Raw genomic sequence first — 23,216 nt, forward strand, 5'->3', positions numbered from 1 at the left:
CTCTTTTGTCATTTAATCTCTCCTCCTTTTTACCCTAACATGAGTTTCCCTTTTGTTCTGTTTTCACTTGCTTAGAACCTATGACATTTCTAAATTTCCCAGTTCTGATGAAAGGACACTGACCTGAAACGTTAACTTTGTTACCTGGTTGGTATTTCCAGAAATCTCCATATTTGATACTATCACATTACTCTCGGTTATCAGCAAAGTGACAGAATGAATTGTTAATAGAGCTGTCAAGTTGCACTTACTCAACCAATAAACTGCTCACCAATATCCGCTTGGGTTCGGTCTGGACCTCTTGGCTCCAGACTTCATGACAGCCCAAAACCAAGCATGATGAAACAACTGAATTCTGGAGCGGAGGAGAATGTGACTGCCTCAGTCATTAAGGCAGCAGCTGACTGAGTAGATTAGTGCTTAGTTCCAAAAACAGTAAAGTTGACTGGCAACTTCAACCACAGCGAAATAATTGCTTATTGTCACAAGTAGGCTTCAATGAAGTTACTGTGAAAAGCCACATTCCGGCACCTGTTCGGGGAGGCTGGTACGGGAATTGAACCCACGATGCTGGCATCGTTCTGCATTACAAGCCAACTGTTTAGCCCACTGTGCTAAACCAACTAAAATAGACAAGGTCTTTACAGCCTTCATACATCATATTACAAAGGCAAGTGTCAGATGTGCACGATGCCAAATAATGATTTTTAATCCACCAGCTGTAAACCTGAACTGAACGTTTAAAAAACAGACATTTTGATAGAGATGGAAATGACTTGAACTCAAAGCCCAAGATGGTTAACTCCAATTTGAATTACTATTGTTCAATCTACAAAACACAAAGACAATGACTTCAGGGGAATGTGAAGAACTCATCTCCACTCTCATTAATAAGGTATCGATGGCAATCATCTGAGGTAGTCAACTGTTGGAGACAGGTTAAGACTAATTGCTTGGACAATGGAACCCTTGCTAAATTAGTTCCCAGACATGAGCTAACCATGAGACATTTGGAAAACACTGACAGTGTATTCTTTCTTTAATCTCCCTGGCAGTTGAAGGAAGGCGGTCACATGAAAAGTCAATCTTTGTATATTTTAAATATGTTTTCTCAGCAGAGCTGAGGGCAGCATAGAAGACCCAAGTCCTCCTCCTTTTTTTCATTAACCCACCAGGTGGGTGTTGAGCCTCATTTGATGACTGTGACCACCCAGGCACGTCCTACTGCAGACAGAGATTTGTTAAAAGAAACCAATCCAGCGCCACCCATCTCCCGAAGAACAACTAACCCCGGCATCTTTAAACGGAAGCATCAAGACTATCAATTCAGCCTGAAGTCAAGTCACCAAAACTACAGGTCATTATGCTCTTTTACTTTTTATATTTTAAAATGGCTCTAATTTGGCCGAACTATCCTTCCGCACTTTGTATTCTGTCTTTGTATCGGAGTGTCTGCATGCATGCGGAAGTCAGTGCATATTTTATTATTTTACTTAGATTGGTTTAAGTCTAATAAAGCTGATGTTTTTCTTCGTTAAACTCAAGAAAACATGTCCTACTGTTTTTTTTCATAATCACAGTGTGCAAACAGTTAAGATTCCATAGAATCCCTATAGTGTAGGAGGCAGCCATTCAGTCCTTTGAGTCCACACTGACCCTCCGCAAGAGCATCCTACCTAGGTCCAACCCCCTGCCCTATCCCTGTAACCCGACCTAACCTCTACATCTTTGGACACGAAGGGGAAGTTTAGCATGGCCAATCGACTTAACCGGCACATCTTTGGACTGTGGGTGGAAACCGGAGCCCCCGGAGGAAACACCCGCAGACACGAGAATGTGCGAACTCCATAAAGACAGTTACCCAAGGCTGGAATCTAACCTGGGTCTCTGGCATTATGAGGCAACAGTGCTAACCACTGTGCCACCGCGCTGTCCATAGAACTCACTGAGTTGGAAAGTACATCCTTTCCAGGAAAAAAAAACACCTGAGATGGTCAAAAAGAGGAGAGGGTAAAGAGTGAAGCCACTGACCCCCTCCACACTTGGTCAGAACACAACAATTATCATAGATTATCATAGAATTTACATTGCAGAAGGAGGCCATTCGGCCCATCAAGTCTGCACCGGTTCTTGGAAAGAGCACCCTACCCAAGGTCAACACCTCCACCCGATCCCCATAACCCAGTAACCCCACCCAACACTAAGGGCAATTTTGGACACTAAGGGCAATTTATCATGGCCAATCCACCTAACCTGCACATGGACTGTGGAAGGAAACCGGAGCACCCGGAGGAAACCCACGCACACACGGGGAGGATGTGTAGACTCCGCACAGACAGTGACCCAAGCCGGAATCGAACATGGGACCCTGGTGCTGTGAAGCAATTGTGCTATCCACAATGCTACCGTGCTGCCCTCAAGTTGGAGACAAAGGTTCACAAAGTTGTGATATTTGTAGGTGACTTCATGAAGTAATTTTTGTGGTTGTATAATTTTTGTTGTTATATATCATGGCAAGATTGCCTCCAGCATTGCCTCTTTTAACTCCCCACAATAGCACAATACAACACATTATATTGAAAAGAAAGTCAGACATCCAATGTTCCAACGCAACTGTACCACAGACAGGCAGAGTTTTGTAAAATTGGGATTCTTATACAAGTTGTTTCATACCGATTTCCCACGAGAATTCAGTTATTCTGTATATTTAATATTCTTAACACAAAATAGGCCATAAACTTCCACCCAGCGGTGTACAGTCCTGACCCGTTGGAATTACAAGAGTTTATTGCTTACTGATCTCTTCTGGAAACTGTTCAAACCGCCACTGGCTGGAGCCACTTGGGACTTGCAGAAAAAGAGTCCGTCCCCTCAGGTCCCAGTGCAGTGCAACATCAGCGAGTTCAGGGAGGCCAAACACTCTTTATATCTGCACTAGCTGCAGGAAAGCAGATAGGTTTAAAGGGCCAACTGTAACTGAAAAACGAGGAAAATTGAATGGAATTTGACTGGTTGGGAAGGGGCTGGGGTTGGGTCGGGGAGATCAGGGGGAGTCAGCTAGGAGGTCCAAAGTTGGGTGGGCACATCAGTCGGACCCCTATGCAGCTCAGGGTCGGACGGGAAGGTGTCTCATGCAGTCCCCGGTGAGTGTTTAAAATAGGCACTGAAGTTGGAAGTGGTTTTGTTTCTTCAAACTCTTTCAGAGTAACTATTAGCATAACACCAGCAGATACAACCAAAGTTTGCGATTTAAATCGCATTGTCGGGTGGTTCCCAGCACAACTGTACAGGGGAAGCATTTCTGGATAATTGCGGTACAAATCCTTACCTGGGATCTTCCTAGAGGGATTCTCCAGCACATTTTTTGAGTGCCCCTCAACTCTGACGCTGGGGAGCCAGGAGGTTACGGTCCAATATTTAATATTTCCAATATACCTGCTTTGTGCTCATTAGCGGGTTTGTAATAATTTACACCAAAATGTTTTTAAATACATTGTTCCGATGAATGTTTTACAGGATTAGAGGTAACTAGAAATGGTTCAATGGTTTGAGGAAAATTGGTTATACTCTATCTCTAACTCATCTCTAACCACCCCAGCGTAACCCCTCCATTTTACTGAGTTTATCCAGGATAATCTCATTGTATTCTGTGCTAAGAGGAAGAGGTATTTAAAGAGTCAACACTCTTGACAAATATTTATAAATCCAGGGCATTCATTCTTCAAACATAGCTTTGATTAATCTGTGCAATAAGCAAAAATGTTACAGATGTTTTCCCAAACAGAAAGGAAGAAACAAATACATACAATATCCTCCTCTTCATCCTTCAGCATCTCTCCATTTTCTTTAATGTCGCCTTTTGCAGTTGAGGCTGGTTTTTGCCTCTTTTTACGATTGCCTCTTGTAACTTCTTCGTTGTTGCACGTTGATGGTTCCTTTCTCAAAATAGATATCCTGAAGTGAAATAAATAGAAGTCAATATGTTAAATAAAATTACTTTCTCCCTTATGGAAGCCCAAAATTTCAGTGAGTCAGGTGACTCTGGAGCCCTTTCAAAATGTCAGACGAAATCTAATTCCGCGATTCCCATCCCATTCCCAGCCATTTGTGACAATACATGATAAGGATGTGGGCAGCCCCGACGCTGACTCCATTGCAGTGGTGGGCAGCCTAACTCCCGCCTCCTCTTCCCCAAAATGTCTGAGGTTTCTTCGGTGTGAATGTGTGGTTGGAGGTCTCTCAGAAGAGTCGTGAACTATGGGGGGAGGCGGAGAAGAGCCTCAGTCCCAAGGAGGGGGAACCCAAAATACACACAGCCACCCAGGGGCTGGATTCTCCGATTGCCGACATCGTGTTCGGCGACCGACCGAAGAATCTCCATTTATGCCAGAATCTGTGTTCTCACACCGTTCGGGGACCTCACGTGGCGGCTGCAGACTGAGTCCACAGTCAGGGCGGGGGCCTTCCACTGGCAGGGGGGGCTTCTGCGGGAGCACGGCTGATTATAGAGGCACAGGTTTTGGCAGGCTGGGTCCGCGCACGGCCGGCACCATGTTGCACCATGCGGCCTCCGCAGGTCGTCGCCGGGCGCATGAGAGGCCGCAGACCCGGCCATTCTCCGGCTGTATCCGCAGGTAAAACCGGGGGGGCTTTACTCTGCGAGGGCAGCGCTGACTGTCTGGTCGTAAGACCAGACGGATCCTGCAGACAAAGCCGCAGGATCGCTGAATCCAGCCCACGTTCCTTCAGTTTCTATTGTTAAATGATGCATTAGGTCAATATTTTTTTAACTGCAAAAAATTGATTATTGGGCTCTGCCCTGGAAAGACAAGCATTCATCGGCTATGTGCAAGTGTTGATATGCATCAGAGAACATTTACCATTGGGGAAAAATGCTATTGTGCATTCAAAACTGAAGAAAACACTGCTTGTAAACTCTTTCGAAGTGATTTAATCCCAAGCCATTTGAATTAGGGGGAAAAAATACCTGCTGCTGGAGTGCATTAATTAACAGACATCTTGTATAGCTTTAAAAAAAACATAGCTACTTTTGTTAAAGTTTTAATAGGCTTGTCAGCTGCAATGAGTTTTTATTACAGCTGGGTCCATTAAGTAGGCTTACATTAACACTGCAATGAAGTTACTGTGAAAAGCCCCTAGTCGCCACACCTTGACACGAGAAAGCACTTATCTCAGTTGAAAGCTTGATTGGCAATTTTTATTTTTGATGCAGTTAGTGAAACAGATGTTTGTGTTTCCAAATGTTTGACCATTAGATGGAATTTAATAATTTTTGGAAGTTTTTTTTTTTTTAATAAATATTTTTTATTCTCCTTTTTCACATTTTCTCCCAAATTTACACCCACCAACAGTAAACAATAATCAGTAACAAATATGTCAATCCCCATATCAATAACAACGATTCCATCCTCCCACCAAACCCCAAACATTGTTCACATAAACAAATGACAAAAAGGAATCAGGAATCACCCATAGACACCATTAACACACACAGCCTCCCTCTCCCCAACCCTCCCTCCCACCCACCCCCCCAACTAATGTTCGATGTTATCCAGTTCTTGAAAGTGCACGATAAATAATGCCCATGTTTTTTTTTTAAGGAGGTTTTTTTTCCAGATTGGATGGTAGTTCTATCAGTTTGTTAGAATTTGTCAATTTCAAAGGCATCCTCATGCCTGCCCAAAGTGGACACTGGGTGAATGGCTATGGAAGATTCATGGGAGGGGGGCATGGTGGTGGCGGCACGGTAGCACAAGTCATTAGCACTGCGGATTCAGAGCGCCAAGGTCCCAGGTTCGATTCCCCGCTGGGTCACTGTCTGTGCGGAGTCTGCACATTCTTCCCGAGTGTGCGGCAGTTTCCTCCAGGTGCTCCGGTTTCCTCCCACAGTCCAAAGACGTGGATTGGCCATGATAAATTGCCCTTAGTGACCAAAAAAGGTTAGGAGGGGCTATTGGGGTACGGAGATAGGGTGGAAATGAGGGCTTAAGTGGGTCAGTGCAGACTTGATTGGCCGAAAGGCCTCCTTATGCACTGTATATTATATGTTCTGTGCAGGATGTGCTCAAGTGAATTGGACATTCTGAATTCTCCCTGTGAACCCGAATAGGCGCTGGAGTGTGATGACTAGGAGCTTTTCACAGTGACTTCACTGCAGTGTTAATGTAAGCCTACTTGTGACAATAATAAAGATTTAAAAAACATGAAGAGGCATGGGTGGGGCAAGGGGTTGAGGGCCTGACATTCATTATTATAAACAGGTCAAAAATTTAGGAGTGCCTCTGGAAGCATATCTCCTATAGCCCCTTGCCTCTCTGATATAAAAGTGGAGAGGGACTTTCTTAAAGGGAAACATGTTTGGTGAACCGGGAAAATTGTTGACTCAACCACCACGCCTCTTCAGCAATATTTGACCTGGAGTGTGGAAATTCGACTGACTGTAGAACGAGTCCTGCAGCATTATAGAGCATCAAAGAATTTACAGTGTAGAAGGCCATTTGGCACATCGAGTCTGCACCGGCTCTTGGAAAGAGCACCCTGCTTAAGCCCACACCTCCACCCCATCCCTGTAACCCAGTAACCCACCTAACCTCAGGGTAATTTATCATGGCCAATCCACCTAACCTGCACATCTTTGGACTGTGGGAGGAAACCTGAGCATCCAGAGGAAACCCACGCAGACACGAGGAGAACATGCAGAATCCGCACAGTCAGTGACCCAAGCCAGGAATCGAACCTGGGACTTGGAACTGTGAAGCAACTGTGTTAACCACTGTGCTACCGTGCCGCCCTATGTTCACTATTAACATAAAGACTCAGATCTTTTCATCAATGCCACTATCTCTGCCAGAATTGGATTGGGGTAGGACTTATGTCTCTGTCCTGATCGGTCTTATTGGGTTAGGCTATGCAGGGCTCAAGGCATTATCGACTTTGTCTTATCTATGTTCTTCAGTGCGAGTGTCAGTGTGAGTGTATTACTGCTGGGAAGAAGTCATGGTGCTACAACAGGGCACTCCGTGCAGCACCTGAAATGGGTGAAACAAATATTTATAAAGCTGCCGAAGCCTCTAAATATACTGAAGTATTTAGGGGAGGAGAAGCGTTAGGATCCTGTATGAGAATCCCAATAATTTGCAATTTTAAGACTGTGAGGGAAAGCTACTAAATCACAGGAGTAATAAAACTTACCAATAGGCATCTTTTATGGTAAAACAAACTTTAATTTAAACACAGAATTAACCACAGTAACAATAAATAGCGTTACACTTAAGTTAAAACAATTCTTTAAAAAAAGGGAATGAAAAGCTTTAACACCTGCCACTGTATATTCCAATTAAACAACCAAATACAGCTCAGATGCCATTTATAAATAAAGTTAACAACCAGAGTTACTTGCTTCTCTCTGCAGACTTATAGAGAGATCCTTTCTGGAACAACCTTAAAATCCCTGTGTCTTGTTAGGCACTTCGTTCAACTTAAAATCCTATGGTAAAACTGCAAAATTACAGACAGATCTGGCTCCTCCCATGAATTACATCATCTGCAATCCAAGCATAAGGCGTTCCCCAGTCTCCTCTTACTAAGATGCACCATAACCGATGTAGCTAGGACTAAACAAATCCCTCATAAATTATCCAAACCCCAGGAAACCTCCAAAACATAACAATATTCCATTAGCCATCTATATGTAAACAAGTAAATGGTTAAAATCACTTTTACAACTCCTTAATCACAGCTTTAGCAGACATACTGCCTAAATGTATTTGAGACCAGGGCTTTTAATAACATTACTGTGACATATAAAATATAACATTATCACTGGACAAGTAATCCAGAGATCCAGGGTAATGCTCTGGGAACCCGGGTCCAAATTCCACCACGGCAGGTGGTTGAACTTAAACTCAATAAAATATCTGGAATTAAAAGTCTAATGATGAACATGAATCCATTGTAAATTGTCGTAAAAGCCCATGTGGTTTACTAATGTCCTTTAGGGAAGGAAATCTGCCATCCTTACCTGGGCCACTTGAGGACCACCTATTCAGGTTTGTACCCTATCCCTGACTCCGGTGTGTTTGGTGGGATCAGGGACAACATGCTACCAAATGGTAGAAGTAAGTCCCACCTGAGTTATCAATTCACTCAAAGACTACAAGAATGGTTGGGGTGGGACCGAACAACATTTCCATTTGGTTTGTGGTCTGTAGCCTCTGTCATCAGCTGAATGGCTAGCGTGATGGCAGCCACCAAATCCTCAAATCCTTGAATAACTGTGTTAGTCAGAAGCAATAAATAATGATTCAAGGTGCACTCTAATATGTCTACAAAGAACAAAAGTTGCAATCTGAACATGCATGGTAATGGAAGTCACGATTGGCCCTTTTCTGCCCCTTACTTGGACATCAACTGCATGTCATGTTGCAGCTCCTCTTCATTACATTAGCTCATGCACATCTGTTGTCATTTAGAGAAATGGGGAAACTTTTAATCCCCAAATATGGGCAGATTTGGGTCAAGAGGAACGTTAAAAGGTAAAAACCTGAATCCCAATCTCAACATGCCTCTAACCCTGCAAACTTTTGCTTTTAACCAAGGTGGGTCAGAGATGGCAGCTTACAAACGCACAAGACGACAGGTTGACAGTTTAAAGATTAGAACGGAGGCTCCATGCCTCATATTTAACGACTGTATTAAATTCAAATTGAAAGGTTATTCATCAGAAACATTACGTTTTCTCTCTCCACAGATGATGCCAGACCTGTCGACTATTTCCAGCATTTGCTGTTTTTATTTTAAATCTAACCCTGGCTGGACATATTTCTGGACCTTTGGAAATCTGCCAGTTAAAGAAAGGTGAGGACTGTGGGATCCAACAGATAACGGCTGAATCCACTATACCTGCTTTACTCACCCACAATATTCAGACACCCATCCAGATAATACTGGCCTCCTTCACGAGGCCTCTAATCTACTCCTCACACAATTCTCCCAATCCTTCTGATCTCTTCCACAAGATGCTTGATAAGCATGTTCCTTTCATGTTCCATGAACACAGGTCTGTATAAATCCATGAAGCTCGAGTCCCATGACTCATTCCTTTGTTCTGCAAAGGTAGCATAAAGGCAGAGTGTTCACATCTGCCCTCCCTTCCGACTCTTCCAGGTACCTCAAACAATCAGACAAAGCCAGTGAGTTCATTTGGTTTTGTCTGAGTATCACCAAGGTCTGTCTCTGCATTGGAGTCTAAGAAAGGTGACACTAATTTTGAGGTGTAGTGGCACGCATATACCAACGATGGTGTTGGGATAGCAGTAGGACCCAGTATTTCCCCTTTCTCCACATCAATATAGTGGTCTACAGAAATACAGAGATCCAAACTCAGTATCGAGCTGCTTCGCCTCTTTCACCTTCTCCATGACGGGCTGTTTGCACCTTGCTGAATCTGAGAAAGAAAAAGGCATAAGATTAGAATACAGGGCGGTAGAAGGTTAGCTTTAAACACACACTCTCTCACACTCTCACTCACGCATACACTCATACTCACACACGGCAGTTGCTGTGTGTATATGGCGAGTGCATACTACACAAATAGGTGACAGAAGTGCTGTTAAGCCTGCTGCAGTCTGAAGAGTCAGTGGTGTGCTTACACCTTTAAGTAGGTTTGTTGGTGCCAAGAAAGCTACAACCTTACTTTCAAATCAAGTGTCTTACCTTGTCAGCTCATTGAAGCTTCTTTCTGCATTGTTCAAAGGCACTGGAAATTAAGAGATGGCATTCAGTAGCAGTGCCACCTCTCTCCAAGCGCAATGACTGATAATTCAGAAACACTTGACTTTCCTGGCCTCCCGGATCCAGCCCATCTGACCTCTGTCTAAGGCGGTCTGCAAGTCTCGAGGCACTTCGACTGACCTGGTTTCACCGAGTGGAGAACTGTGAAAATGGAAATTTTGTTGAAACATTGGAAACACACTGACTCAGGAATTAAAAAGGAAAGAAGCAGTTTAACACTTACCTTCAAATCCCAAGCCTCATTTTGAAGAATGGTGCACGATCCGTCCTTTTAGCAAGCTCTGAATCTATAAATCCGCTGTCTTTCCATTATGTACTCAGGGACCTCGCTTTTCCTCCAAAAATGTATGACCTCAGACTTCTCCACATTAAATTGCACCAGCCATCAGTGTGCTGATGCACCAGAGTGTCTTGTGTCTTTCAGAAAACTCATTGTGTCCCCACTAGATCACTAAAGAAGAGCAGCTTCCTCATTACTGCACAGGTAAACCACATCAAAAAATGTTCAGCACTTACTTTTCTTTTGTTTGCACCATACACCTTTCACTGCAAAATTTAGTCCCGTGACTAAACTCCTCAGCTGTCCCATAATGACCGCAATTTTCACAGCAAAGTATACCCTCCATACTGGGTGGCTCCTCAGTGTTTGATAGTATGGAACTTCTGGACAAAGCTAAATATAGTATTTATTAAAGTTAGGAACACAAAATAATATCACAATAGAAGATTTAAATATTATAAATTAAACATCTGCAGCATTTAAATACAGACATTATTTACATTTAAATGATTTATTTGTAAAATGAATAAAACTGTGTGGCTGTTTCAGAGGGCAGTTAATGTCAAAATCCTCAAAAAGGCTGGTTGAAAGAAAGCTTCAAGTAATAAATAATAAAATAAATAATCTTTATTGTCACAAGTAGGCTTACATTAACACTGCAATGAAGTTACTGTGAAAATCCCCTAGTTGCCACATTCCAGCACCTGTTCAGGTACACAGAGGGAGAATTCAGAATTCTCAGCTGGTACGGGAATTGAACCCGTGCTGCTGGCCTTGTTCTGCATCAGAAGCCAGTGGAAATCCTTCGACGGATTGGGGGGGGTCCACAGGGCTCATCAGGAGGGGAGATGGCAGATGCAACTCCAGCGGGTGCAACAGATCCTATTACAGCATGTATACTGACAAGAGCTACTGACCTCAGAGTTTGAGAAGCAATTCAGGAAGCATTTCAAGAAACAAGAGCAGGTGATGATAGAAACCTCAAAAGTTGATTGAGGAAGCGTTTGGTTCGATTCAAAAGAAGGTGGAGAAAACCTCGGAGGCAGTGAAGGAGCACGGATACGTGTTGAAGGGAGTGGAAGAAATTTTATTGAGGCACAGAGATCGGATCGCCTCGTTAGAGGCTGACATCTCGGTGGTGGGGGAGAGAGCCAAGAACATCCTGAGGGTGAAAGTGGATGACCCAGAGAACAGGTCCAGGAGATAAAACCTCAGAATTGTGGGGTAGCTGTAGGGAGAGAAAAGTGCTAACGTTTCCAGTCCAGATGACCCTTTGTCAAAGCTGCCAGACCTGCTGAGATTTTCCAGCATTTTCTCTTTGGTTTCAGGATCCAGCACTCGCAGTAATTTGCTTTTATCCGGATGGATGTTAGATATCCCTTCCAGATTTCGATAGGGCCCAAAGTCCTCTCTGGCAGAAGCCCCAGGTGAACAAGCCACCACGAGCACTGGTTGTAAGGTTCCACAGTTTCTAAGCGAAAGAGAAGATCCTGAAGTGTGCCAAAGAGAATTGAGACTCTATCCGAGCACTACACGGATGTACGTTTACTTTAGTGATGGAAAGGGATAGGTATATACCGCAGGGCAAGAGTTATATATGGGGGAAAGGCAAGTATGATGCGATAAGGCAAGACTTAGGATGCATCGGATGGAGAGGAAAACTGCAGGGGATGGGCACAATGGAAATGTGGAGCTTGTTCAAGGAACAGCTACTGCGTGTCCTTGATAAGTATGTACCTGTCAGGCAGGGAGGAAGTGGTCGAGCAAGGGAACCGTGGTTTACTAAGGCAGTCAAAACCTTGTCAAGAGGAAGGAGGAGGCTTATGTAAAGATGAGACATGAAGGTTCAGTAAGGGTGCTCGAGAGTTACAACTTAGCTAGGAAGGACCTAAAGAGAGAGCTAAGAAGAGCCAGAAGGGGACATGAGAAGTCTTAGGCAGGTAGGATCAAGGATAACCCTAAAGCTTTCTATAGATATGTCAGGAATAAAAGAATGACTAGGGTAAGAGTAGGGCCAGTCAAGGACAGTAGTGTGAAGTTGTGCTTGGAGTCCGAGGAGATAGGAGAGGTGCTGAATGAATATTTTTCGTCAGTATTCACACAGGAAAAAGACAATATTATCGAGGAGAATACTGAGATTCAGGCTACTAGACTAGAAGGGCTTGAGGTTCATAAGGAGGAGGTGTTAACAATTCTGGAAAGGGTGAAAATAGATACGTCCCCTGGGCCCGATGGGATTTATCCTAGGATTCTTTGGAAAGCTAGGGAGGAGATTGCTGAGCCTTTGGCTTTGATTTTAAGTCATCTTTGTCAACAGGAATAGTGCCAGAAGACTGGAGGATAGCAAATGTTGTCCCCTTGTTCAGGAAGGGGAGTAGAGACAACCCCGGTAACTATAGACCAGTGAGCCTTACTTCTGTTGTGGGCAAAATCTTGGAAAGGTTTATAAGAGATAGGGTGTATAATCATCTGGAAAGGAATAATTTGATTAGACATAGTCAACACGGTTTCGTGAAGGGTAGGTCGTGCCTCACAAACCTTATTGAGTTCTTTAAGAAGGTGACCAAACAGGTGGATGAGGGTAAAGCAGTTGATGTGGTGTATATGGATTTCAGTAAAGCATTTGATAAGGTTCCCCACGGTAGGCTACTGCAGAAAATACGGAAGCATGGGATTCAGGGAGATTTAGCAGTTTGGATCAGAAATTGGCTAGCTGGAAGAAGACAAAGGGTGGTGGTTGATGGGAAGTGTTCAAACTGGAGTCCAGTTACTAGTGGTGTACCACAAGGATCTGTTTTGGGGCCACTGCGGTTTGTCATTTTTTTAAATGACCTGGAGGAGGGCGTAGAAGGATGGGTGAGTAAATTTGCAGATGACACTAAAGTCGGTGGCGTTGTGGACAGTGCGGAAGAATGTTACAAGTTACAGAGGGACATAGATAAGCTGCAGCACTGGGCTGAGAGGTGGCAAATGGAGTTTAATGCAGAAAAGTGTGAGGTGATTCATTTTGGAAGGAATAACAGGAAGACAGAGAACTGGGCTAATGGTAAGATTCTTGGCAGTGTGGATGAGCAGAGAGATCTCGGTGTCCATGTACATAGATCCCTGAAAGTTGCCACTCAGGTTGAGAGGGTTGTTAAGAAGGCGTGCGGTGTGTTAGCTTTTATTGGTAGAGGGATTGAGTTTCGGAGCCATGAGGTCATGTTGCAGCTGTACAAAACTCTGGTGCGGCCGCATTTAGAGTATTGCGTGCAATTCTGGTCACCGCATTATAGGAAGGATGTGGAAGCATTGGAAAGGGTGCAGAGGAGATTTACCAGAATGTTGCCTGGTATGGAGGGAAGATCTTATGAGGAAAGGCTGAGGGACTTGAGGCTGTTTTCGTTAGAGAGAAGAAGGTTAAGAGGTGACTTAATTGAGGCATACAAGATGAACAGAGGATTGGATAGGGTGGACAGCGAGAGCCTTTTTCCTCGGATGGTGATGTCTAGCACGAGGGGACATAGCTTTAAATTGAGGGGAGATAGATATAAGACAGACGTCAGAGGTAGATTCTTTACTCAGAGTGTAGTAAGGGTGTGGAATGCCCTGCCTGCAACAGTAGCGGACTCGCCAACACTAAGGGTATTCAAATGGTCATTGGATAGACATATGGACGATAAGGGAATAGTGTAAATGGGCTTTAGAGTGGTTTCACAGGTCGGCGCAACATCGAGGGCCGAAGGGCCTGTACTGCGCTGTAATGTTCTATGTTATATGTTATATGTATCAGGACATCGGAGATACAATAAGGTAATACCGCAAAGGCAGCGTTATACCAGAGTGCAATGATGCTTGTTGTGGTGTACCCAGCGAGGCTGCGGGTTATTTATGGGCTGAAAGACCACTATTTTGATATGGCGGAGGAGGCAGAAGCCTTTGTTAAAGAAAACGTTCTTGGTCTCAGTTAAAGGGGTTCTAAGGGGACTGTTATAGTTGAATTATGCGATGGGTTTGTTTGGGATTTCTTGCATTCTATATGTATTTGTTGTTATTTTGGGTTTATACACGTTAAATGTCTAGGTGGGAGGGATCAATGTGGGTAGGGGTAGTGATTAAGGTCATAGCAATGGAAATACATGATGCCTGGTATGAATTTGAGGGTTGCAGCAGTATTGGATTTTGATTTTTTACATATGTAACAGGGACGGGCTAGGGAGTTTCTTTTTTCTGTAATCCTTAATATTTACCCTGAGTAGGGGATACTTCACTAGCAGCAAGGTTTTAGCACCGGGATCGGTGGTGTGATAGGAGGGGTGGGTGCTGCGGCCTATTGCACCTGTTTAGACGTGGTTCAATGAGCCTCGCACATTTGTTTGGTGGGGGGAATGGGGCTGGAGAGGTGGGAGCATTGTTCTCTAGGAGGTGATCAGCAGCTTCATGGGGGGGGGGTTACATTTCTGATGTTGACTAACCGAGTTGGGGGATGGGGGAAGGTTTGGTGGTGAGAGACTCCTGATCAGGTTGGTCACATGAAATACGCAGGGGTTGGGGGACCAGTGAAGAGGTCGAGAGTTTTCTTTCACCTGAAGAATTTAAGGGCAGATGAGGTGCTTTTAGAGGAGACACATTTGCGGGTGAGGGACCAGACCAGACTCCGGAGGGGTGGGTGACCCAGGCATCTCATTCAGGCTTCGACAGTAGGGGCCCAGGGGTTGTAAATATTAATTAACAAGCAGATTTGTTTCTTAGCGGATAAGTCGTGGCAGACCTGGGTGGCAGGTATGTGATTGTTACTGGGTCATTGGTGGGTAATGTATATGCTCCAAATTGGTATGATGTGGCATTTATAAGGAAGCTGTTCACGTCCATCCCGGGTTCGGACACACACCAGCTTATCCTGGGCCGAAGATTTCAACTGTGTGTTGGAGCCGAAGTTAGACCACTCTAGGCTGGTCGTTGGCTTCTTTGGGGATAGCAAAGGCGCTATTAGTATTTTATGGAAGAGATGGGGGGGGGGGGGGGGAGCTGTGGTAGTTCATGCATCCAGGGACTAAGGAATTCTCATTCTTTCCCCCAGTTCATAGGCTACACTCCAGGATAGACATCTTTTTGATGGGTAGATCTCTTCTTCGGAGGAAAAGGGAATATTCGGCGATAGTCATTTCGAACTATGCTGCACACTTGGTGGACTTAGAATGATAGAATCATAGAATTTACAGTGCAGAAAGAGGCCATTCAGCCCATCAAGTCTGCACCAGCCATTGGAAAGAGCACCCCAATTAAGCCCACGCCGCCACCTTATCCCCGTAACCCAGTAACCCCACCCAACCTTTTTGGACACCAAGGGCAATTTATCATGGCCAATCCACCGAACCTGCACATCTTTGGACTGTGGGCGGAAACTGGAGCACCCGGAGGAAACCCACGCAGACACGGGGAGAATGTGCAGACTCCGCACAGACAGTGACTCAAGCCGGGAGTCGAACCTGGGACCCTGGAGCTGTGAAGCAACTGTGCTACCGTGCTGCCCATTTGGTTTTAGAGGTGGGCCCTGTTCAACATCCCGTATGGAGGTTGAACATGGGGTGCTGGCATACACTAGGTTTAGCGCCTGCATTTCAAAGGCTTTAGATGAGTGGGTGGGGTTCAATGGGAATGGGTCGGTCTCTTCTTCCATGCCTTGGAAACAGTTGTTAGAGGGGAGATTATATCATACAAGGCACACATGGCCTAATCAAGCTCAGGTATCCGGGTGGCCCGGGGCTGGGATCAACTACATAAATTGAACTACACAAGTCTGATCTCCGAAGGTAGGATAGCCTTCGCCCAACCTTGGCAGGCAGGGTCCAGTCTATCAAAACCAACATTTTTCCAGGGTTATGTTTCTTTTTCAATGTCTTTGTTTTCCTCCCTAAATCCAGTTTTGGGAGGGCTAATAAGTTGACTTTTACCAAGATGAAGATCAGCATTTTGTCCCCCGGTGGTGGATTATAGGTTGAGTGTTGTTTCAGGGGTCCGGGCAATCACACATACATGTTTTGGTTCTGTCCCAAACTTTTGGAGCTGGATTCTCTGTCCCGCCATACACACATTTTTGTTTCAGCACGCCAGCAGGATGCTCGGTTACACCAGCCGGTCAATGGGGTTTCCCATTGTGGGGCAGCCCCACGCAGTCGGGAAACCCCTGCGCTGCCGGCAAAATGGAGCATCCCGCCAGCAGAGAATCCAGCCCGTGAGCCTTTGGGTCTCCTTCTTTAGCACCATGTCAACGATTCTAAATGTAGAATTGGAGCCCTGTCCTCTAGTTGCCATATTTGGGGTGTTGGACTCGCCGGGGCTGCAGATATTCTCGCCTTCGCCTCGTTGATTGCCCGGAGGCGAGTTCTGCTGGGGCGGAGGTGTCCAACTGCACCCAACTCCGCAACATGGTTAGGTGACCTAATGGAATTTCTGTGCCAGGAGGAGGTCAAATACGCTTGGAGGGGATCAGTTGAAGGATTCTAGCAGAGGTGGCAGTCTTTCATTGCCGATTTTAAAGAACTAATCACCGTCAGTTGCTGGGGTGGAGAGGAGTGGGGTTTGGGTTATGTGGGTTTTTAATTCATTTTAGTATTTTTTTCCTGAAATATTGTATTTGTGAGTTTGTAAAAATTTAATTTTTTGTAATATTTGGTATAATTGAAAAATTTTAATTAAAACTTTTTTTTTTGAAAAGGACTCCAGTGTCCAGATTTTAATCTAGTACTATAATGCATCTCACCAGGCAGGAATGGAATCGGGAATGACAAATACTTAGTATGTTTTACAATAGTTGTAAATTTGCAGGACTCGTGTTATTTCTAAGTGACCTTTTCTTGGGTCAAGAAAGCCTTGGGTATTACCCCGCTCACACCTCTTCTGTGGTCTAAATCATCATTGTGAGCCCTTTAGGAAATCTAAATTTCCACACCCTCCTATTTTTGTGCACTGGAAGTTGAGAGTTCAGGAAGCTCTGAGAAAACCACCTCATTTGTAACCACTGGGGGAAGGCTGCTGAGGAATCAGGAATATTCTGACAGTTAAGTGCTAAATGTTTTGACAACTTCAAATATTACCATACGATAATGCATATGTTTCAACTAGAGTAATTCATTATATGGCTCATTGACTACTGTTTCTCAAGTGTTGAGATGCATTAGAGTACTTTTTTCCAATGGGGAAAAGTGATCTTATTCATTCAAACCTGAAACGAAGACCGCTTGTAATCAATAGTGCAATGATCTGAAGTGATTTAAATGCCAGACCTGTTTTAAATTAAAAATAGACGTCAAGCAGTTTTCACGGGAGAGGGAGAGGGAGAAAGCAGCCTCTACACGGTTTGAATTGAAAGGACATCTGGGCATAGTTGAGGCGAGAAATGGCCATTTATTTTTCCAGTTTCAATAGACTCCATTGATTACATTTTCAAGGGGTTATTATTATAGCTGAGCCCATTATGAATGCTAGGCTATGTTTCCGAAAACGCCAGAATCACTTATCTCAGTGTCCACAGTTTGACCTCTAGTTTTAAGAGATTTTCAAATGGTTATCTGTCTTTGATGTATTAAGTGAATAAGTGTTCACTTTTACAACAGACTAACCATTTAAGGGAATTTAACTTTTTTGAATGGCTTTTATGAATGAGAGTGTTTTTCAGGATGAAATGCATTTGAATGACATAGGCTATTTTTAAAGCGCATTTGAAATAGATCCTAATGTCTGACTACGGAGGATACTGGACGTTTATCATTATGGAATGAAAAATTATTCAACTAAAAGAGAAAGGAAGTATAAACTCCAGAAAGAATTTAGAATACGGATCAATATATTGTAAAAGAACAATTAGGAATAATGTTATTAGTTTAGAAGCACAATTGAAGAAATCTTGTAAAATATTCGTACATGCACACAAACTATTAAAATCATCCCAAGATGCTCTGCTAACCTTCCTGTGCTGTTGGCACACTCCATGTTGTTGTTGCAGTTGCCTTCCTTATCCTTTCTACTTCTGTTTCATCTGTGATGATCTCCAAAGCATCAAACTCATTTACTCTGAACTGAAGCCAAAGAAAATGTATTGATTTGAGATTAATCTGTATTATTAATACTATTCCCATACATGTAATTCTGACTCCAGGAAATACCTAACGTAACAAATCATAGACATGTAACAACTAACCACAGCACACATCAGCAGTAGTAGTAGATATGATGAAATAAGAGAATTACAACCAGTCAAACGCTTGTGTAATCTTTCTACAAAATGTTATATTCTTGTTATAGATATATACACTTTGTACCAAATGCATTATTTCTACTTTGCCTGTAAAAAAAAAAAATTGGAGTTCAAAGAATTGTTCAAATTTTACCTTTAAATTGCTCCCTGGAAGTGTTGCTATTCCGTCTTTCCAGTCCATCGCACTGAAAACATCAAAGTCCTTGCTATCAGTAGTTGGGACACAGTCACCCACAATGCTCTTCTCCATTGCTAAATTTACTGTTGAGCAAGAAATCTATTGAAGGGAAAGAACAACTTGGGGTGATATCTGATTATGATCTGTAGTAATAACCAAATAAAGCATTTTAACCAAATGTTTGATGATTTGGTTTATTCTTCAGATACTTTAGCCCCAAATGTACTTCCTTGGTAAATGCAGACCAAGATGGACAGTAAACCACCTGGTTCTTAGCACAGTGTAAGCCAGGGAAAATCCAACTCCTTGGCCTCACCTGGATGAACCTGGTCAATCTTCTGCCCAAATCAGATGGGATGCCCTTGCTAGTTGGGAGCAGTATTTTGGGTGGCAGAAGGCTATTGCCAGGAATCCAAAGGATGGGTCCCAGCACTCATGTAAGTGGTTGGGAGGGGGTTTGTGAGGGAGAGAGAAGTCTAATGGCTTCTTCGGGTCCTGGTTCTTCTAGCTGCTAAGATGGTCCTGCAAGGAAATCACAATGTCTAATCCAAGATTTTCAATTCAGTAGTTCAGGACAGAAGAGGCAAGACGCAAGGCTTGGGATGAAATTCTTTGGACTGTATCACAATGTTTAAGAAGCTTTAAGGATGCTTGAAATTTTGTATTGTTGTGAAGATATTCAAGTCAGACCACTGCAAAGGAAACTTGGGAAGCAGCATAGAGATAGATAGATTTTTAATGGAGATAAGGCAGGAAAGTGGAGTTGATGATTATATCAGATCAGTCATGATTTCACTGAATGGTACAGCAGACTAGATGGGCCAAATGGCCTAATTCTGCTCCTAGATCTTATGGTCTTATATTTGTATATTGGTTCATAGCTGCGAATCTCGTAATGTTGCTTGTGACTCAAATAAAGTAAGAACCCCTGCATTGCCTAGAGAATGCTAATGGCTCCTGCCTGCATAGAAATTATTGGCATATATAATTGTGTTCATTGTCACATGCAGTTGCACATTGAAGGAGGTATTTCTCGTGAAGACATAGTAATTTGGGTGATACCTATAGATTCCCGAGTTCCATCTACGACTCCCTGGCCTAGAGAGAATCCTGCAGTGCGATAGCAATTTACTGCTGTGGTGTTGGGTGTTCTGACACACAGATGAGCCAACACAGTTGCATATGGTACAACGCTTCTTTATTTAAACTCACTATTTACAGTTTGGTCTTTGCACTCTGCACGTGGGGGGCTCCCTGCTTGTGGTGTTTCAACAGCTCTTTCTTGTTCCCTTCTCCCCAGACCTACTGACCACCAGGTGTCGTGCTCGTGCTTTTTATGTGGTTGGTGTTCTTGTCTGTGATTGGTTGTGGTGTTGTGTACTCTGATTTGCCTGTTAGTGTGTCCATCATGATGTGTGTGTTTGAATATCATGACATCCCCCCTTTTTACAAAGATATGTGCCTACGTGGTATTAAATATGATCGTGACGTGAGTGCATCTAAGAGTGTGTGCGTGCCGTGTGCAGCATGTGTCTATGACGGAACTATGTACATGGGGCGATGTCGAGTGCGTCACATGAATCCAGTTGTACCATAACATAACAGAAATGCGAACGAGAGAAGAAGAAAAAAAAACTTGAACAGTTGTCCAGTCAGACGACATCTGGAACGATAAACAACAACAGGTTATCATGTAAAATTGTGCAACTGATTAAACATATGAACTGTATTATAAGTCCATTCTAATGGGTTTGCGACGAATTCGGGTTGACCGTCAGGGTGGCACACCACTCATCGTCTGGATTGATGGCATTGACCTTGTTGACATCAATGACGGCAACTCGGAAGGCATCCTGGTCATCTGCATCACTTAACTGGAAGTCTTGATGCGTGGGCTGGACGGTCCTGACTCGTGTGCGAGGTTGTCGAGGATGCGCCGGATCCATGGGTTGAGCCGCACGACAGCGGGCTGCGTAGTGGCCCATCATGGCACATCTGTTGCACTGTCGGTTTTTTGCAGGACATTGCCCTTTTAAGTGTAGACCTCCACAATGGCTGCACGTCATGACGTCACGGCGTTCGTTGCGCCACTGCGCATGCGCAGTGCGATCTTGCGGTGGGCGCGCCTGCGCAGTGCGTCCCTCGTTGTGGCCGTTATTTTTGGCGCGCACCTGCGCGGGAGACCGCGAAAAGCGCGGGAAGCGGCCGCTGTCGTCCGGGCCGTGGGGCGGGAAGAAATCGACGGCCTGGATGCGTTCAACGTCGTGGGCGGCCTGGCTTGCCGATTCGACGGCTGGGGACCCCCTCCGTGCCAACTCGGACGCCTGAAATCGGGCAAAACGGCAGGTAGCATTTTCATGGAGGACACAGGCTTCCACAGCAGACGCTAAGGTGAGGCTTTTCATTTTAAAAAGCTGCTGGCGTAGGCCACTAGAGGCAACGCCAAAAACAATCTGGTCCCTGATCATGGACTCTGTAGTGGTGCCGTAACCGCAGGACTGTGCTAGAATCCGGAGGTGCGTCAAAAAGGGTTGAAAAAGTTCCTCCTTACCTTGCAGGCGTTGCTGAAAGATGTATCTTTCGAAACTTTAGTTTACTTCAGCTTGAAAGTGCTGGTCCAGTTTGAGGATGACCGTGTCATATTTGGCCTGGTTTTCGCCTTCTTCGAACACCAGTGAGCTAAAGACATCGGTTGGGTACGGGCCTGCGTAGAAGAGGAGCATTGCAATCTTCGAATCATCCGAGACATTCTGTTTTTCGGTGGCACGGATGTACAGGTCAAATCGCTGCCTGTAGAGCTTCCAGTTGGTGCCTAGGTTCCCCGTGACTTGCATCGGCTGCGGTCCGTCGGTGTGGTCCATGTCCAGAATGGCAGGTTAGTAGGCAGGTATCGATCCACTCCTGTACCATGTGGTGTTGGGTGTTCTGACACACAGATGAGCCAACACAGTTGCATATGGTACAACGCTTCTTTATTTAAACTCACTATTTACAGTTTGGTCTTTGCACTCTGCACGTGGGGGGCTCCCTGCTTGTGGTGTTTCAACAGCTCTTTCTTGTTCCCTTCTCCCCAGACCTACTGACCACCAGGTGTCGTGCTCGTGCTTTTTATGTGGTTGGTGTTCTTGTCTGTGATTGGTTGTGGTGTTGTGTACTCTGATTTGCCTGTTAGTGTGTCCATCATGATGTGTGTGTTTGAATATCATGACAACTGCAGTCATGTTTCTGCTGACTGTTTATAAGGTTGACTGACGCTAGTAGTGAACAGTGCCACAGTATCCAGCTATATACATATATATTTGGACACAGGAATGCAGATATGGGCAATATTCCTGTGAGCTCTTGGAAGGATTCCAACACATAGATATTAAGGGCAGTGGTTTGAACTGATCGGCTAGAGACTTGGACCAGAACGGTGTCACATCCTGTGTACCAAAACGCAGTTTTGAGGCAGTATTCTTCAGACATATTGAGATACAAACTTTTCAATTGATACATACAGCTTGAAGTATAATTGGGTTTGTGATAAAACATGATCTGCCAGGTAAACCTTTGTTGCTAGTCTTCTTCCTCCAGGAAACATTAAAAAAATGGCATTGCCATGGGAAATCCCAAATATGTGATAATAAATATAAACCAAATCGTATCGTTTGAGAACTTTGCCAGGAGGTCAACATATGAAAAAGAAAATCTCTCAGAATTATTTTGCTCTAATCCACTGTAAAGCATGGCTCAAAAAGGCACAGCTCTTTGTCCTTTCTACAATGTTTACCCCATTTTCAATTAAGCATCACATTTAATGCAAAACCCCGAAGTGCACATGCTTCCCTCAGCAGTGCCTCATAATGTCAACATCTCACTGGATTTTGGCAAAAAATGCCAACTTCTCACCAAACTACTATCAAGTTACTATCCCTGCTTAATTCGTATTCAAAAACAAAAAATGCTGGAAACATTCAGAAAATCAGTCAGAATCCATGTTTGGAGACTTCCAGTGGCGACCATGAGCAGATCGGTTGTGCACAAGGTGGCTCCTTCTTGGAGACTTCAGTTTTGGCCCTTTCTACCCGGTTAATGGGCGCTTTGCTTGGAGAAGTGCAGAATGAGTGGAAGAAGCTGGTTTCTCCTCCAAAGTGGAATGTCGACGGGCTGTGGCACCCGGGAGAAGTAGAGGGAAACTTTGGCTCAAGAGATGGAGGATCGCATGGCGCAGCAACTAAAAGAATGGCGGAGTTGGGTACGTCGTCATTGCTTATCTGACAGATAGGAGCTGGCATAGGGAAGGGGTAGAGTGGATAAGTAATTTGTTCATAGAAGGGAGGTTCGTGAGGCTGGAGGTGTTGCAGGGGAAGATCCAGCTGCTTGGGGGGGGGGGGGGGGGGTTGAATTTAGGTACATGTAGGTGCGGCATTTTGTACAAAAGGATCTCCCTTCAATCCCTTAGCTGCTAAAGTATACTCTACAAGATAAGTTGCTAACTCAGGGTGAGCTGATGGAGGGGAGAATTACGGATGTTTACAGGTGGTTGTTGGAAACGGAGAAGGCGCCAAGTTTGCAAAAAGTGCAGAGGATACTTGAAGTCTGCAGAGAAATTTGGATAGGTTAAGTGAGTGGGCTAGGGTCTGGCAGATGGAATACAATGTTGACAAATGTGAGGTTATCCATTTTGGTAGGAATAACAATAAAAGGGATTATTATTTAAATGATAA

The 23,216-nt window shown here is 44.2% G+C and overlaps 1 protein-coding gene across 4 annotated transcripts in view; it reads right to left on the bottom strand.

Moving 5' to 3' along the window:
* l3mbtl3 (L3MBTL histone methyl-lysine binding protein 3) overlaps positions 1–23,216 on the bottom strand; it is a 230,920-nt gene that overhangs the window by 168,335 nt on the left and 39,369 nt on the right. For all 4 annotated transcript variants that reach the window (XM_072499212.1, XM_072499215.1, XM_072499214.1 and 1 more), the window contains 4 exons: positions 18,463–18,606; positions 18,039–18,150; positions 10,330–10,486; positions 3,807–3,954 (listed from right to left, as the gene is read on the bottom strand). In XM_072499212.1, coding sequence (XP_072355313.1) covers positions 3,807–3,954; positions 10,330–10,486; positions 18,039–18,150; positions 18,463–18,579 — 534 coding nt within the window. In that variant the 5' untranslated portion in view covers positions 18,580–18,606. The remainder of the gene's footprint in view (positions 1–3,806; positions 3,955–10,329; positions 10,487–18,038; positions 18,151–18,462; positions 18,607–23,216) is intronic.

The sequence above is a fragment of the Scyliorhinus torazame genome, chromosome 4 (assembly GCF_047496885.1).
Source record: "Scyliorhinus torazame isolate Kashiwa2021f chromosome 4, sScyTor2.1, whole genome shotgun sequence".
NCBI classification, from domain to species: domain Eukaryota; kingdom Metazoa; phylum Chordata; class Chondrichthyes; order Carcharhiniformes; family Scyliorhinidae; genus Scyliorhinus; species Scyliorhinus torazame.